The sequence below is a fragment of the Zalophus californianus genome, chromosome 8 (genome assembly GCF_009762305.2).
Source record: "Zalophus californianus isolate mZalCal1 chromosome 8, mZalCal1.pri.v2, whole genome shotgun sequence".
NCBI classification, from domain to species: domain Eukaryota; kingdom Metazoa; phylum Chordata; class Mammalia; order Carnivora; family Otariidae; genus Zalophus; species Zalophus californianus.
Genome location: NC_045602.1, coordinates 38,329,021 through 38,346,015, shown reverse-complemented (window position 1 = coordinate 38,346,015; position 16,995 = coordinate 38,329,021). Strand labels below are relative to the sequence as shown.

The following is a 16,995-nucleotide window of genomic DNA, read 5'->3' as shown; positions in this document are numbered from 1 at the left end:
GGAAGATTATTGAGGGCCACGTCCTGCCCAGTTAGAACTCCGGGACCGAAATCCAGCACCGAGACCAGAGCTGAAGGTTTATTTACATCAGGAGGCTTTCCCAGAAGCTATCCCGAAGGCCTCCAAAAGCCGCACCTGGGGGGAAGGCTGAGTTCAGGGGTGAGAGCAGCAAGCAGAGGAAAGACAGAAAAGAACGTGTAAGAAGGGGGAAGAACCAGGAGAACGCGGAGGCCAGAAGCCCGGGGCGCAGGGGTACAGTATCGTGAGCTACACTTTTAGACTGCCGTTGTTGGGCCCTGAGCGGTGGAAACCAACTTGCCCAGCTCCTACCCTTGGGAAGCGTATGTTCTACTGGGAGCAGAGACAGAAAGAAGAGGGAAGGGAATGAGGGGCGAGCAGGGGAAGCGAGGGATGTAGAAAGTTACAGACTTAACTGGGGCAGCAGGGCTCAAGGAAGGCTTCCTGGAGGAGACGGCATCCAGATACAGTTGGTGTCCTCCCCTTCCTGGTACGAGTAGTACTCAGGATTTCTCTGCAGCTGGTCCCAGTCCCCATCTGTTGCGTGATACTGCCTCACCACCACCCCCATCTCAGAAGGTAGACTCTGACTACCCTAAGCCCCTGACCCTAGTGATTGGCTCAGAGAGGGGCACATGGCTCAAAGTGGGCAGCTCAGAGAGACTCTATTCCTGGACTTGAGTTTGAACTTCCTAAGAAGCAGATGGTCTCTATGTGCTAGACTGGCACCAAGAAGAGGGCGATTTGGTAGCTACTGGGGCCATCTTGGGACCATGAGGGTTGCTCCTGCCTCCTAGCCTGGGAGATGGAGCCCAGAAGAACAGAGGGGGGCAAGGCTCAGTGCAGAGCCCTAGTTGAAGCCTCACCTGACCTGGATATAGACTGTCCCATTATGGGAGCGATGAAATGTCCCCCTCCCTTTTTTTTTTTTTTTTTTGCTAAAGCCCATTTGAGTTCAGATTTGTTACTTGCACCTTCCAGGAAGAAGGAAAGCAAAGGCCTTGCTTGCATTCGCAGAACCTAAGCCAGGCCCCAAGGAGGGGAGGGTGCATATGGTAAGACCAGCAAGGCCGTGGACTAATAGCTAACTTGCTAGGCTTTCCTTCGGTGCCAGGCATTGTTCTGAGATGTTTATGTGCATAATTTTACTTATTCTTCACAAGGACCCTGTGAGGTAAATAGCATTATTATCCCCATTTGATAAAGAAGCAAACCGAAGTACAAGAGGCTAGGTAACTGGCCTGCAGTCAGCTAGAAAAGGGACCGCTGGGACTTGATACCAGGCAGTCCGACTCCCGGTCCCGGCTGCTGAGACCAGATCACGCTGGGCCTTGTGCAGGGCCAGACAGGTCTCTGGGTCAAAGGTCGCTGAGAGGTGAGGGACATGAAGGCTGAGAAGACATTGGATTTGAGGCTTAAGGGTCACCAGTGGCCCTTCTGGTGTGTCCCCGTTTCAGGGAAGGGTAGAGCAGAAGCCAGTTTGCAAGGTGTGAATGGGAGCCAGGTGTGAATGGAGAGAAACAGCTGGCAAAGACCACACATCTGTGGGTCTCAGCTACAGGAAGCGAAGAGTCAAATGCAGGTTTTTCTGTTCCTTTTTCCTCGCGAGGGTGATATACTGGAAGTTGTTTGCAAGGGATAAGGAAGGGGGTAGAAAGTAGGCCCAAAGACCCAGAGGGTACCCCCGAGGGAGAGAGGTCATGGTAGGCAGGAGAAGCAGGGGTGGTGTGTGGTCTCGGGGAGGAGGTCAGTCCCAGGAATGCAGTGAGCACCTCCTCTTCTAGCGAAGGGAGGAGGAAGGGACAGGTGAAGGTGTGAGCCACGTTTAGACGCAAGGGGGCAGAGACATCCAGGAAAGCTGGCAGAGGGGCGGTGGGGAAGAGCCCTGGTGGAGAGTGTGGCATTCAGGAAAGCCATAAGTTTGTGCGAATATGTGCCGGCATGCGCGTCGGGGGGGGGGGGGGGGGGGGGGCGGTAAGGGAGGGAGAAGGGCCAGAAGGGGGATTGCCAGGTTTTCCTGTTTCCAGGCCATTGGCTTCCCCCCCCCCTTTTCATTTTTTTTTATTTGAGACTTACAGAAAAGTTGCACAGGTTGTATAGAGGGTCTCCAGGCCTTATTCTGACTCTACCTATTGGCCTTATTGACTCAAGTCATTTCTTAAAGCAAGACTCCCAGGCTGACTGCCTCCCAAGCCACGAGCCTGTGCCTCTCCGGCTGGTACAGCTCACTCGGTGGCAGGAGAGGTCCTGTGTGACCAGGCCCTGCCCCCCCGCTTACTGCCACGTTTCCCTTGCCCACCCCCACCCCAGTCCTGCAGCCCAGCTCCTTCCAATATAGCCCACCCGTTGTTGCCATCGGACTCTGAACCCCAAAAGGAAAGGACCCAAGCCCTGGGCCTCAGCGGCCTTTTACTCTTTTCTGGTGCCTGGCAAACAACCAACAAATGAATGTTATCAGCAGAAAGCCACACAAAACAGAGATGCCGGGAGACCAGGAAGAGGTTATATCTGGGGTATCACCTGGGTCATGGTGGGCCCAGGGCCCTGGAGGCTGAGCCCCCCTAGAAGGGAACGAAGGAACCAAAGACAAACTTCAGCCAGCCTTACAGGGCCTGAGCTCATCACCAAGAACCTGTGCCTGTCCCCTCGTCTGCAAAGAGATGCACCAACCCACTTCCCAGATGGGAAAGAAAGTGAGGGTGGACACAAGGTCAGACAGAGGCCTGTGGGTCAGATCTGCCCCAAACCTCAGGACTGGGACTGGGAGCTCACTCATTTTTCACTTTTGTGGGGACAATTCTTTGGGGAACTCTAGGCTGCTCCCATATGGCTCCAGAAACCCTTTTTCCTGTCCATCTGCAGGAAGATGTCAAGAGTCGCAACCGTTTGCAAGGCTGACTTCTCCAGAAGGTGGGAGGCCTGACCTGGACCACTGTGGGTTTAGGAAAGTGGAAGGTCCTGGTTCTGCTGATGGTTGGGGACAAACAGACTTAACTTCCTCTTCTTCAGGGAGCGGAGCTCTGCAGCTGGACACTCGGGCCCCACAAACTTGAAAGATACAAGCCCGCCCCCCAGCGGTTACATGTCAGAACTGCAGCCTAACTACGCAGTCTGCAAGCTGTGCCAGGTGGCGCCCTGCAGCCCGGATATCTCGGAAGGCTTCGGGTGCCCTGGTGAAAGACAGGTGCCAGTTCCACACGAGCAAAGCAGCATCACAGTGCCACATACATGCACAAATGCAGACAAACCTCCACCTTTTATTCTGGTTTTAGAAATATGGATACATGTTCAGTGAGATCAAATAACCCACTCAAGGCCAAGCTTATGTCAGTCCTGGGGCAAGTCACATCAACCTGATGCTAGGTTTTCACCTATTAACTGCACATCAGTGACCCAAGCCGCTTTAAAAATATATATCCGTGCCCCTGACCCAGATCTACTGAATCCGAATCCCTGAGCAAAGGGTGGGAATGTGTCTTCAGCATGTCTCCCCAGCAAGATGAAGTGTGCCTCCATATGAAAGCAAGGAACCAGAGAACAGGATTGTTACCTCCGGGAGGCCAGAGATGTGTTTCAGTCATTCTGGAATGCCCTCGTCCTGGCCCATAAAAAGTGGTCAATATTATTTGTGAAATGAATGTATGAACAAATGAGTGGATGAACAAATGATTGAGGCCCCCTGAGGCTCTGACAGTCTGCGCGCGCAGTGCTCCACACACACACACACGCACGCACACACACCCCTACACAGGCACATAGACCTGCATAGGCACAGATGCGCCCGGGGGGGGGGGGGAGGGACACCCAGCCTGGCCCCCTGCAGGTGGCTCCAGCTGCGCACATCTGCCTGACCCTCCCTTCCTGACACATTTGTGCACACCTCCTTCTTCACTGGCCTGCATGTATTGTGCACCCACTGGGTACCCGGCCCGGCCCTGAGCCCTGGCCAGACACCCCTTGTGGTCCCTAAGGGCCAGCCCCACTTGGTGGCATTCCAGACCCCAGGGCTGGCTTCCAGCACAGATGGGAGGAGAGGGGCCCTGGCAGGAAGGCTGGAGAGCAGTGCGCCAGCCAGCAGGCTGCAGACAGGCAGCAGCGGCCCTCTTGGCGGGCAGCCTGCTCGCACACTTGGCTGAACAGAGACAATGGTGGCTGCTTCGCCAACCCAGCCTCCTTCCCACAGGCAGAGCCTGAGGTCCGTGAGTGTCCGGAACCTCCCCCAGAGCCCAGCTGGGAGGCAGCCAGAGGGCAGCACAGGGGGACTGCCCAGGAAGGGCAGCAAAGCCCCCTGAGAGCTGGTGGGGAGGAAGGGGGGTCTGGAAGGTGCCCTGGTGCCCCTCCTTGGGAATGCAACTTTATGGGATGGGGTGTGTGGGAGGGAGCCAGCCTTCTACCTGGCTCTCCCAGCTCTCAGACCAGCTCCTTCCAAGAGAGACCTCAGGGGATGTATCACGGCCTCTTGCCTCTCGGCCTCTCCCAGGGGTCCGAACCTGGAGGACCTCCCTCCCTGCTCTGGGGAAACAAAGGCCCCTTGTTCCCATGGCTCTCCATGGAGCTCTGGAGGCCCCAACCCCTTCTGGCCCTCACTGACCACCAAGGGCTCTGCTCTGAGGATTAGCAATTGGGTGTGTGAGGTGGGGCCTCTCTCATCTGCCCTGGGTGCATGGATGATTGTAGGGAGAAAGGACACAAAGGCCCAGGGCCCCAGAGTCAGCCTCACCAAGTTTATCCTCGAAGCCCCCCCCCCCCCCCCCCCCCCCCCCCCCCCCCCGCCCCAAGGCCTACCTGTCAGGGGGCGGGGTCGAGCCACCCTGCTCTCTCAGTCACCTGAGGCTGGCTGGGGTCTCCCAGGACCTCTCACTGCAGGTCACCTGACTCCCAGAGCAAAACCATCCTCAGGGCTGTGGCTCCCCTGGCTTGACTGCCCAGAGGCTTCCATTGCCCCAGCCTCCCTCCTGGAAGCTCAGGGCCCGCGGGGGCTCGGATTCTCAAATAACCACCGAGCTGCCCCCAGGCCCAAGAAATGTGGCCACTCTGGATTGTGGAACGGGGGAGGGTGACATGGGAGTGCAGCCAAACCCTTGACCTCTGTCCTCCCTTGGGAGTGAGCAGGGACTGGGGCAGCTGGGGCTGCCGTGGGGGTCGGCACAGCAGTATTAGGAAAGCTCCAGTGAGGACTGCAGAGAAACAGGGCCTGTCCTTCAGCGGGAAAGGGGAGGGCCTCATCCCCCAACACGGACCCTGAAACAAGGCTCCTCCATGGGGTCTCATCTCAGGTCCCCCCCCCCCCCGCCCCGAACACAGGGCCAGAGTCCATGTGGTGGTGCCAGCTTCAGAGCTGATTGCGGTTCCTCTTGGGTATGATCTTCCGGTAAGTTCTGCGCTCTGAGATGTTGCGCTTCACCTTGGCTGTGGTGGGGGCCTCTTCCTGGTGCAGGGAGGGGCTGGAGTGGGACTTCTTCAGGCTGGGCTTGGGCTCCTGAGTGCCTCCGGCTTCCCTCTGCAGCTGCTCTTCCCACAGGTCCAGGTCATCCGAGGGGCAGTGCAGACGGGCCACCAGCAGCTGCACGTAGGTCTCGTAGCGGCTTTTCTGCAACACATGGGCCCCACCCCTTAGCGCCACCCCAGCTCCAGGGCAGGAGGAGGCCGGAATCACGAGGGGCAGACTGCTCCCACGTGTACAAAGCTCTGGTGGTAAAGATTTCTGCAGAAAGAGGGCTGGACCAACAGCCAACGTCTGTACTGAGCCTGAGCCAGCTGACTGTGCAGAACACGGGAGCCGCATCCGTGCCTGACCCCTGCAGTTATCTGGACAGTATTATAAGCAGCCCAGCCCTGTTCTAACAGCCACCACCCTGTAGTGCTGTAACTAACGTCTCCAGAACATGTTACATCCCTGAGACACTAAGAGATCCATAACCCACTAGGCCTGATCTGTGCGGCACTGCACACAAACAGCTCACATCTGTACTGAAGCCTAATTGAGTCTGAATAGCATTTTAACAATTGGCATCTGGAGAGCGGGATGCTAACCACCTTCATCTGTTTAACACTCCAAAGGCCTCCGTAACTAGCAGCCTTCGGATACGGGTCCCAGTGTATTAAGTGCATGCTCATCCTCCACCCCACCAGATTCTCATCCCAGCCCGGGTGGCTGGGTGGCCCAGGAATCACTGTCTCCACTTTATAAGGAGGGGAATGGGGTCTAGGGAGGGGCAGGGGCTTGCTACAGGTTGCAGCTGCTCATGGGCAGGAAGAGGCTAGAATTCTGCAGGCAGAGCTGGGTCCTGTCACCCCAGGGCCCCTGCGAAGCAGTGTACCGACGGCTGAGGATGCACCGAACAAGCCAAGGGATGGGCCACAAAGGCAGGGAGGGGGCAGCACGAGGCCCCGCAAACACAGCCCAGGGATGACACGGACGCTCCCTTCTCTGGTCTCCACCTCTGGATGGCTCTGACCCCCTCTGTTCTCATACTGCCCCTCATCTACCCCTCCTGCTTCAGGTCCCAGAACATGCGCACTGACCAGAGGCGTAAGATGTAAGGGGGTGGGGGGTCAGCGGGGGGGGGGGGGGGGGCGGTCAGGGGATAAAACAGTGCGGCATCGATCAGAGGGCTAAAAAGGTCCTTAGTTAAGACTATAAATGAGGCACAGCCCTGACTGGAGTAGGATATGAATTCATCAGGTTTGGACAAGTTGTTTAATCTCTCCTTGCCTGTTTCCTCATCTGTAAAGTGAGGATAACGGTCCCTACCCCAGAGTTGTTAGACAACTAAACAAGATAATACAGGCAAGTAAGACAAACTCCATAAATACTGCCTATTAGTACTAGGTAGGTATTAGGGTAAATAATTCAACTAAAATACCGTTTCTACCTGCAATTTAGGTAAAGCCAAATACAGTATACTCTTAGGTGAAAGTGACAAAACGTCCCCTGTGAGTGTTTCCAGACAAGCAGCTTCTAGGTACCCCCAGGACAAGAAGTGAAGGGGTCTGAGTGCTCACGGACACGCACACTTTGTGCAAGCCACTGCACGGGAGAGCGCACACAGGGCCTCCCGCAGCCCTGAGCGGCCCCGGGAACGAAGGCTGCAAGGCCGGATGCGGCCACGAGAGGGCGGCAGAGGGCCCGGCCGAGGGGGCGGGAGAGAGCAGGGAGGGCGGAGACTCCGGAGCCTGACCTCATACTCCAGGTACTCCTTCCTCAAGCGGTACTCCTCCAGCTCCCGGCTGCGGCCCCGCCGTTCGGGTAAGTTCCTCTGCAGATCCAGCAGGTCGTCGGAGGCAGCGTCCAGGCAGTTCTCGTGGGATCGATGCTGCTCCTCCTGGGAGCGGGAGGCGGAGGGGGAAGCTGTCCCACCGCACCCCGCTCCGTTCCCGGCCCCAGGTGTGCAGCCCACCACAAACCCCTCTTGGTTCCTGCACCGAGGTGTGCAGCCCACACATCCTCCCTTCGTTCCCAGGCCCAGGTGCGCACCGCACCCCTCTCCCGGTTCCTAGGCCACGTGCGCAGCCATCTCCCACCTCCCATCTCCCACCTCGTCCCCGGGGCCCGGGAAGTCCCCTTCCCCTTACCAGGGAGCTCTGGGCAGGGCCCACAGGCAGGATGGGCCGGACGAATCTGCGCTGGGAGCCCACCGCGGCGGGGAAGGGCGGCGCCGAGTGCGTGGCGGCCGCCAGGTTGATGCGCGCAATCCAGGAACTCATCTCCTTCGCAGTGCTGAGGGCAGAGGAGGCCGTCAGACCCCAAGGTGACAGAGCCGGCCCTGCCCCTCTCCCCACAGCCTCCTGTGGTCTGCACAGCCTTCCAGACTCTCAGTACCCAGCGCCTCAAAAAGCCAGAAGCCCGGCCACCAGTCGAGGTGGTTGACCTCTGCCGGTGGTTTTTATCATCCGTCAAAGAGGAAAATCTAGGAAGGCAACAGATTTTAGATCTACGGCAAAAAAAATAAAAAAAATAAATAAAATAAATAAAAATCAATTGCTAGAGGCTTCCTGGAATCCTAGGTTCGGAAGTAGGAGGGTGGATGGCGGGGGGGGGGGGTGCCCCTCCACCAGGGAAGAGGCGCTGCAGTGGCAAAGTGGGTGGGGTCAGGGGAGCAGGTGCAGGACGCCTAGGACCCCTGCCAGCCGCAGCATTCTCCTGCTCCCACCAGGGCCCCGGCCAGCAGCCATCAGAGAGTGGTGAGCAAGGGACCAGGGACAAGAGAGCCAGAGCCTTGCTGCTGGTCTGTCCCCCCCGGGGACTTACGGAGCCTGGAAGAGATAGAGGCGCCAGTCAGCAGTCCGCAGCTGGAAGACGTGTGGCTTCTTGGTGTAATGGGTGGCCGGCGTGGCCAGCGAGTGGTGCACCCCCACGGGCTCGTCCACCATCTGTCCCACCAAACTCTCCCCTGCAGGGGGGCAGTGGTCCTCTCCCTGCCACAGGGCACAGGGGCTCAGAAAAGAGGTGATCACAGGGGCCCACCCTCCAAACCATTCTGGGCCTTTCCCTGTTCCCCACCCTGCCTGTCAGGGCTGTGCACCCCCTTCCTACCTTCAGGAAGTAGAGGACCATCCCTCGAAGCAAGGTGTGGAACATCTTCCAGCCGCGCTTGCCCCACGGCGCTGCCCCAGGAGCAGAACACACAGGAGGTGGTGGCACCCCAACCAGACTCAGACACATGTGGTCCCCTCTCCCCACCAACTCAGTCCCTCCCCAGGTGCATGTAAACACGCAGCGGCATACCAACACCACAAAACAATCAGGAACAAGCAGGTGCCACGCCTCACACCCAGGCAGTCGTGCGCAGACCCCACAAACAACAACAAAAGCAGATGTCCATACCGACTGTCCCCTTTCCAAACACTCCCACACCGAAGCACGGTGCCACCAGACGTCTTTCTGGTCCCGTCCAGAGAGGCACAGGGGCCTAGGTCCTCTTGCAGAAGAAGGCTGGCTTCCCTGGAGTCACCTTCCAGCCTTGCTCAGGCCCTGTGGCTTCTGGCAGCCAAGTGCTAGTTCCCCGGCCGGTCACTGCACCCTGTCCTCTCCAGCCAGGGTCCCATTACTGCTCCGGTCCTGGCGCTGCCCTGCTCTAAAGTCTCCACCTGTCTGCGGAGCGAGGCCAAACGCACCTCCTGCCGTGCTGTCACCCACCCCCTGTTCCCAGCCGACTCTGCCTGCTCCTTTGTCTGAGAGGAATGCCCTCTGGCCTCTTGTCTTCCAAGGTTCAGCTCAGACACCATCATTTCCCAGAAGCCCCACCCATCCCTGTCCCCCACATCTCACCCCCCAAACCAAACCAAAACCTAGCCCTCCTCCACACCCCCATACTTGATCTCACCCTCCCTACACCCCTCAGCCATTTCCACCTTTTATCCCAGACACTGATGTGCTCATCTAACCTCCCCCTTACCATGGGGGGCTGGGGGGCAGGGAGTACCTAGGTCTGTCTTGTCTCTGCACCCCCACTCCCTGGCGTCCTAGCCGGCGCCCAGCACATGGTCACCATCAAGGAAGGAACACAGGCTGCCAGTCCTTGACCCGTGCCATCTTTCTGCACGCCGGCCCACACGTCAGCCCGCGGCCCTGTGCCGAGCCACTCTGCACGCCCGCACGCACATCCACACGCGGGTTCGGCGGCGAACACAAGCTCCCCACACAGCAGGGCAGCAGACACTCACTCTTCTTGCCATCCGCATCGTGATGCATCTTCCGAGCCAGGATGCCCTGCTTGTAGGTGGGCGCCGTGGGGCTCTGGGCCAGCCGGAGGAAGGGGTTGCTCATCTTGCCAGTGGGGGGAGACACCTGGGCCTTCTCTGCTCGGCCTGCGTCTTCTTCATCCCTGGACATCAGAGAATCAGGCTGGGGGATACTGACTGGGCAAAGGCTACTAGGAGGAGCCCACGGCCTCAGCGCCCTCCACCCTCTCTCTCTCTTGCTGGGGAGCCATACCCCAGGACCCCCTAAAAGGAGTCCTTCAAAGCCAGCCCATCCATTCCTGTCATCCCCACCCCCCACAGCCCCTGGCTCCTCCAGGTGTTGCCTGGACTCCTCTACCCTCTTGGAGACTCACCCAGGGTCCGGCCTCTGGCTGCATCCCACTCAGAGGGGAGCACTGTCCAGGCCCCCCTGCCTCCCCCGGGCTCCTCTGACTCTCAGGTGGGCGGGTGGAGGGAGGACAGGCCCAGAGACAGGGGAGGGGAGCGGGGAGTGGAGGGAAGGGAGACTCTCACTTACACGGCCCATTCAAGCTTCTCACTTCGGATAGACCAGTAGAGGGCCTAGAACAGAAGCACACAGTGGGCAGGGAGCCTCGGCCCCGTGGGGCCCGGACTCTGCCTGGCAGAGGCAGGACAGGGGCAAGCTGCGGTCTGCCTCTTCCACCCCCAGCACAGCTGCCCTTCCTCCTCGAGCAGGAAGCAGCGCACGCGTGCATCCATGTGCCCGTGCGTGCGACCGTTTACGGAGCGCTCACCACGTGCCAGGCACCATGCCCGACGCTACAGACAGGATGAGCAAAGCAATCCTAGTCCCGACCCGAGCTTAGGGAGGGAGGCCCGAGCTAGTTCTCCTGGAAAGTACATGAATCATCCAGTACCATCCCGCCCAGAGGGATCTGAGCGCAGGGACAGCGGACAAACAGGGGCAACAAATGGATGGTGAAGGAATGAGTAAGCGAGGTGCTGGGACTCTGAAAGGACCTAACAAAGGGTATTCATGGCCGTGCACCTCGCTTGCCTTCATAGACCTGGCAGTGCCTCGCAGGGTGCCGGGCACACAGCAAGAGTTCCAGAAATGTTCACCACACAGACAAAAGAACCAGGGCATCACTGCGTGTGAAAAGCCTGCTGTGTGCCCCACGCCATGCTAGGCCCCTGGCAACCTTTATTTCATTGTGAGCACCACACTGTAAAGTGGGTGCTACCCCAGGAGGAACTCGAGCAAGCTGTAATGGGTGTAATGGCCCAAGACAAGAATTCAAACCCCAGAACATCCGGCTCCTCAGTCTTAGACTTACTGCCACTTAAAACCCTGCCCTTTGTTCGTTCCGAGAACCCAAAACCCCAGTGCGTCTCAGATTCCCCATGCCTCAGAATCACCTGGAAACTCCAGAGAACATTTTAGGGGGTCCCAGCCCCAGAGATTCTAATTCAGTAGGGTCCAAGGCAGGGGGCCTACGAATTCACACAAGCCAACAAGTTCCATGGTGCTGCTGCTGGCGAGGACGCACACTCTAGTACCTTCCACGAACAGGCCGTGGCCTACCAAGGGCACGGCAGCAGAGCCAGGCCCGGGCTGAGCATCGCCCGCGCCCCGCCTCCCCCCGGGGTACAAGGAGCTACAGAGGTAGCCCCGGCATCACGAGCCCAGGGGGCAGCCCCCTGTGCCTTACCTTCAGCAGCTCCTTCGGGAAGTTCCCGCCGTCCCGCAGGCCGTTCAGGTTGGTTATGAATTCCTGGTAGCTCATGCTCTTCCCAATGTTCTGTGGCCATTGGGAGAGGTGGGGCAGCAGGCACACACTCCCGACCCGCAGAAAATAACCCCCTGTTGGCCACTCTGAGACCTGCTCCAGTCCTCCAGCCCTACCTCCCCCGGAGCCCTTCTGTGACCCTATCCCAGGCCCCTGGCCTCAAGCTCCCCCGCCCCCTCACCTGTCCGTGCAGGTCCGTGTTGAGGAGCATGATGGCACAGGTCAAGGTGTGAACGGAATCTGCCCCGGCGGGAGGCGAGTACAGAGAAAGCTCGTTAGACCCGGGACTCCTGCCTTTCCACTGGCCACGCTGGGCAGGGTGACCCCAGAGGCTTCTGGTCCTCCACATTCCCCCAAACACACTCCCAGGAGCCGCTACCCAGAGCCCCCCCCCCCCTTCCCCCGGGCGGCACTCCCGTGCCATCCCTCTCCCAGGCACCCCAGCGTGCCCTGCCCTGCCCTCGGGGCCCAGCCCTCCCTACCTGCGGAGGAGAAGGCCCCGGGATTGCAGTCATGGAAGCGTTTGGAGAACTGGTAGAGGATTCGCTCTCGCTCCTGAGTCTCCCCGCTGAGCACCAAGGCCTGGAGGAAGACCCTGGAAGGAAGGCCAGAGTCCAGGCCAGAGCCCGGGCTGGGGCAGCCAGCAGGCTCCAGAGCCGGGGGCCAATCAGATTCTGGCCTCACCGGGGCTACCACCTCCCAGCCATCCCTCCTCCCCAGAGAGGGCCTGGAGGCCTTACCGGAGGGCTTGATCCAGGCTCTGGCCTCCAAACTGGAAGAAAGACAAATACTCCTCAGCCACGGCCCTACTGAAGTCATTGCTGCGGAAAAGAACCAGGAATGAAGGCCGCCTGGGGGCGGGGGGGGGGGGGGATAGGGGTCTGGGCTGGAGCCGCGGATGCCAGGGGGGCCCCAGGGCCTGTGCACATCCCCAGAGGGTGAGAGGGTAAGGGGGCGGCCCAGGTCTGGTCTGCCACGGGCCCCCGTCTACTGCTGAGTGGGGAGGACACGTGGAGTTGGGTGGGGGAGACGAGGTGGCCAGGTCCGGTGGCTCTAGGCAGGGCTCAAGAGTGTGGAGAAGGGGTGACAAGTGGGACTAAGAGGGAGAGCAGGTGCCACAAGGAGACCGGGGTGGGGTGGGGGGAGGGATGGATTCGGACGGGAACGATGGGATGAAGGTCAGCAATGCGGCGGCCCGTGGACGGAAGTCCGTGGACCACTCTTCCCTCTCCTGACGCAACCTCCAGCCTTGCTCAGGCTCCAAGCCCCTTACTTCTTCTGCAGGTAGGCAGCCACTTCAGACTTCCGGAAGCCTTCCAGGTGATAGAGGCGAGAGGCCAAGTTCCAGGCCACCTTGTCGGTGCTGTTACCATTAGCCAGCTTGTCTCCAGTCTGGGGCCTTTGGCCTTCCTCCAGGGACTGTGCTTGGGGCATGGGGCTCTCGGGAAGCCTGCAAAGGTCCAACAGTGTCCTCAGACTACCACGTGGGATGGACAGGAGGGGTACTGGGTCAAGCGTCCCTCCAGGTCAGTGACAGAAAGGGGGGCTCACAGTCCACACCCAAAACTCAGCAGGGGAGCTGGAGTGCCGGGGTGGTCCCTGACCTGGCCTGGCCTGGGCACCGGGAGGATCCAGAGAGGTGGCGCACCTGCCAGGCCAAGCTCAGCACCCAGCACCTTTGCAGGTAAACCACGAGGACATTCTGAGCCTAGTTCACCTCAGGTGGCAGGTGCAGCCCTTTGAAGACGCCAGTGGTATTGAATCCATCCCCAGGAGGGATGGCATTTGTCTCCCTGACCCCCACCAGCCACCTGTTTCCCTCACCTGTCCTCCCCTGCTCGTGATGCCTCCTTGCCCCCTTGCCCCTCCCGGCCCCGGCCCCAGGCTTCCCTCCTAGAGCTGGAGCCAAGGAAGGTGCAAGGGTGAGGGAAGAAGAAGAAGCCAGACTGGCTTCAGGCATGGCCACAGCTGGGGGCTGGGGGGGGGGGGGGGTGTCAGAGGTGGCTTCCGACCTCTCCCTTCTCACACCGGCAGCCCTGTGGGAAAACAAGCCCTCACCTCAGGAGCCCACATGGCGACCTGTTCTTATTATGAACATACACAGGACCAGGCCGCCCCGACACCCAAGGGGAACACTCAGCATGTGATGCTCGGAACTTTGGAAGTCACCAAGCCCAGTCTCTGCCGGACTCTTCCATTTCCCCTGCAACACGACAACCGGGGCTAGGGGATCCTCCTTATCGGAATACTCCAGATCCCAGTGACCACAGTTAGGGAGATGTACAGGTAAGCCACATCAGCAGAACCTGCAAATGTTCACGGATAGACTGACCACTTATCAAATGAGGCTGTGCTCGACAGCCCCTCTCTCCTAACACGGACCTCCATCTCTGCCCTCGACTGGGCCGTGTCTTCTCTGCTCGTTTCTCCCTGAGGCTCCTGCACACCCAGCGGGGCTGGCACAACAGAGCCCCACTGAAAAGTGACCTACAAATCTCATCCCCCAAAAACATAGGGCTTCATGAAGTCCGTGTCAGTGAGGCCAGAAGATTCCAGGAATCGCAGAAAAGCCAGGGACAAACAAGGAACTGAAGGAGTTAAGTCCAGTGGACAGTTGGAGAGGAGAAAACTAACGACCCGCATGTCACATCTGAAGAGAACTATTGGATCATCAGCTGCGCAAGCCCTAAAATGCTTTTACAGAAATGACCTAGTCGACTAGTGTTGTTTCTAAAATAATATCTAGATGGGGAGTTACTTCTGGGGAAAAAAATAATGCAAATATCAACTGTCATGGGACTGTGTACTTTAAATGGGTGAACTGTATGGTATGCGAATTATTTCTTCAATGAAGCTGTTATTAAATTAATTGAGCCGTGGGGCCTGCTTGGGATTCTCTCTCTCTCTCCCTCTCTCGGCCTCTCCCCGCTCCAAACAAACAAAAAATAAAAAATTAATTAATTGCAATGAAATGAAATAAAATGAAAAAATAAAATATGATAAAAATAACCTCTGTGACCTCACTGTGATAGTCAAGCACAAACGAAACATCCCGTTGGACCAGCAAACTCGGGCCAGGAAAATTAATCCAATATTGTGCTGAAAATAAGATTAAACTTATTTATTTATGTAATATTTAGCATCACAGCAAGAAAAGCCCCAATCGAGCCTTTTTTCATTACTTACTATGAACATATGGTTCTCATTTCAGGTGGATTTACTTACTTTTATTTTGGGTTGAATTGACTTTACTTTTGGTATGACGAGCCCTCTCTTCTCAGATCCTGAAAGACTCCCCTGATTCCCAAGCCTCCCAACACCTCCAGAGGCTGTATAGTTTTCCAGATGCATGAGAGACACACACTGCCTGAGGTTCTGTCCCCATCACCCAGTGACACTGACATGGGGGGGGGGCGACCCTCAAGTTAGTGCAACCCAAACCATCACTGGTTCCTCCCGGCCTCTTTAGGATGTCCCCTCCTCGGCCAGCCAGAGAACAAAACCCCTTTCCTGGGTGGAGGCCCCAGGCACTGACAGCCCCCTGCAGCTTCTGGAGGCAGGCAGACATCTAGGCTGGTTTCCCAGTGGTCCTATTCCTGCCTCTGGCCACAGTTCTGGGGTTATTCGATCCTGCCATGGGCCCCAAGATCCACTTCCTTGGTTCCAGCCAAACTTCCCCTTGGGGTTCTGGCTTCCCCTGAGATCTGAGCCACACCCTTGGCCTAAGGCTCACCAATGGATTTCTCCCAGGCACCTCCTCAAGTTCAAAGCAATGTGTCATCCCCACATCACAAGCTCTGACCTTCCCACTCCCCACCCTGCCTAGCACGATTCCCGTTGTTCCGGGCACATGGCCCTGGTCAGGTCCGCTGAACACCTCCCACCCCTCTCCTGGTGTCCAGGCTCTTGGGGCATGGCCTCAGCACGTGCAAATCCTGCCCCACGTGTCTGTCTGCTTTTGGGTTTCGCGTGCTTTCAGACCCTCCAGTATTGCTCAAAACTGCTGACACCCAGTCATAGAATCCTGGCTTAACAGGTGTTAATATGTTAAATCCCAGTGGGCATTTCTCATGCTCCATCCAGACCAGGGTATTCGTAAATGTATCCAAAATTAGAAGCCAGAGAGCTGGTTAGTCGGACACTTACCCTCCTGCAGAGGTCAAGCAAGCGCCAGGCTGGACGGCTCCCGCCTCTGGAGTCCTGGCTGGGCCTTCACTCCAGGCCTCTCCTGCCTCCTCTTTCTCCAGCAAACGTGGCTCTGCCCTATCTGTCTCCAAGAGTGAAGGGCGTGAAGCATCTAGCGTCGGCTCAGGAAGACTGCTGTCCCAGTGGGGACACCGGGGCTTTGGGCTGCCTTCCCGGGAGAACACGGGGCTGGGCCTGGGGCCAGGGCCTCTGTTCTCAGACTCGGGGCTACTAGGCTCCGGTGATGAGGCTGGGCTCCCCCAGGGGCCAGGAGCCAAGGTGCGCAGAGCAGACTCCTGGGGACACTCAGCATCACTGTCACCTGAGGAAGAGCATGGAGGGAAGCTGACATGGGGCTAGCGGCAGGCTGAGGGCCAAGGGGAAAACCGCCTGGGCTGCCACCTCCACAGGCTCCCTCCCTGGGGCTCCTCCCCCTGGAGCCGGGCAGCGCCGGTCTGTCCCTCCTCTGGCAGGCGGCAGTAGGGACCTCCCACATGCAGAGGCGGCAGGCAGAGGGCTCCCAGAACTCCGGTCTCCAGGCAACCCTGGGGCTCAGGACTTCCTAAACCCCTAAGACCCAGGCATCAGAAATGCTGGGTCTTTGGCACATTTCTTCATTAATTCTATGAAATGAGCATTTTCAAAACCATTGTATGAATGTAGTCACAGGAGAAGCAGGATTTCACCCCTGCTCTGGTTTCAACCTGATACAATGGGACTTCTTAATGATATCTATGGATCCAAGGAGATCTTTGTCCCCACCCAGATCCAAAGCTTCCCACACTCAACTTCCCAGAGCCCATAACAGGTCTCACCTCGGTCCTGGGAGATCGGAGGCACCTGGGGCCAGGAAGGACCCTCTTCTGTCTGCCAGCCTTCCGGGCTGGGCAGGGCCTGTTGAGAGAGGCACAGTATCTCCATGAGCCCTGGAGGCACCGAGAGGGGGAGGGGGAGGGGAGAATGACTTTGAGTATCCAGGGCCCCTCCCTCCCTGCTCTCTTCCCACCCAGACAGCAGGGCCCCAGATCAGAGGAGGAATCCTGGATGAGAGAAGACCTGCATCCTAGGGGTGCTGCTGCCCACCCCGAGAATCAAGAATCACCAGGGCTCACGTTCCTCCATACAGTTGGGGAAGGGGAGGCCGAGAGAGGGTAAGTGACTTGCCCAAGGTTGCACAGGCTGTATGGCAGAGCTGGGATCAGATCTGACTTGTCCTGTTTCCCAGGTCAATGCTTTGTCCACACAGGATGCTGCAAGTGGGGCGGGGTCAAGACTGTCTGCCAGAGAAGTCTTAGAGAGAAGGAGAGGCAAGAGGTTTGACCTGAGGGAAACTGTT

At 58.2% G+C, this 16,995-nt stretch overlaps 1 protein-coding gene across 4 annotated transcripts in view; it reads right to left on the bottom strand.

The window, feature by feature from the left end:
• Window positions 1–3,255: 3,255 nt before the first annotated feature.
• PSD4 (pleckstrin and Sec7 domain containing 4) overlaps window positions 3,256–16,995 on the bottom strand; it is a 34,744-nt gene continuing 21,004 nt past the window's right edge. For 2 of the 4 annotated variants that reach the window (XM_027623326.1, XM_027623325.1), the window contains exons 3-17: window positions 16,824–16,949; window positions 16,475–16,553; window positions 15,621–15,981; window positions 12,748–12,924; window positions 12,215–12,295; window positions 11,957–12,069; window positions 11,656–11,714; window positions 11,397–11,486; window positions 10,241–10,284; window positions 9,685–9,845; window positions 8,555–8,625; window positions 8,270–8,436; window positions 7,594–7,738; window positions 7,200–7,343; window positions 5,351–5,608 (exon numbers count right to left, since the gene is read on the bottom strand). In XM_027623326.1, coding sequence (XP_027479127.1) covers window positions 5,351–5,608; window positions 7,200–7,343; window positions 7,594–7,738; window positions 8,270–8,436; window positions 8,555–8,625; window positions 9,685–9,845; window positions 10,241–10,284; window positions 11,397–11,486; window positions 11,656–11,714; window positions 11,957–12,069; window positions 12,215–12,295; window positions 12,748–12,924; window positions 15,621–15,981; window positions 16,475–16,553; window positions 16,824–16,949 — 2,076 coding nt within the window. Of the gene's footprint in view, window positions 5,609–7,199; window positions 7,344–7,593; window positions 7,739–8,269; window positions 8,437–8,554; window positions 8,626–9,684; window positions 9,846–10,240; window positions 10,285–11,396; window positions 11,487–11,655; window positions 11,715–11,956; window positions 12,070–12,214; window positions 12,296–12,747; window positions 12,925–15,620; window positions 15,982–16,474; window positions 16,554–16,823; window positions 16,950–16,995 lie in introns of all 4 variants that reach the window. The other 2 variants (XM_027623327.2, XM_027623328.1) reach the window with 2 other exon arrangements.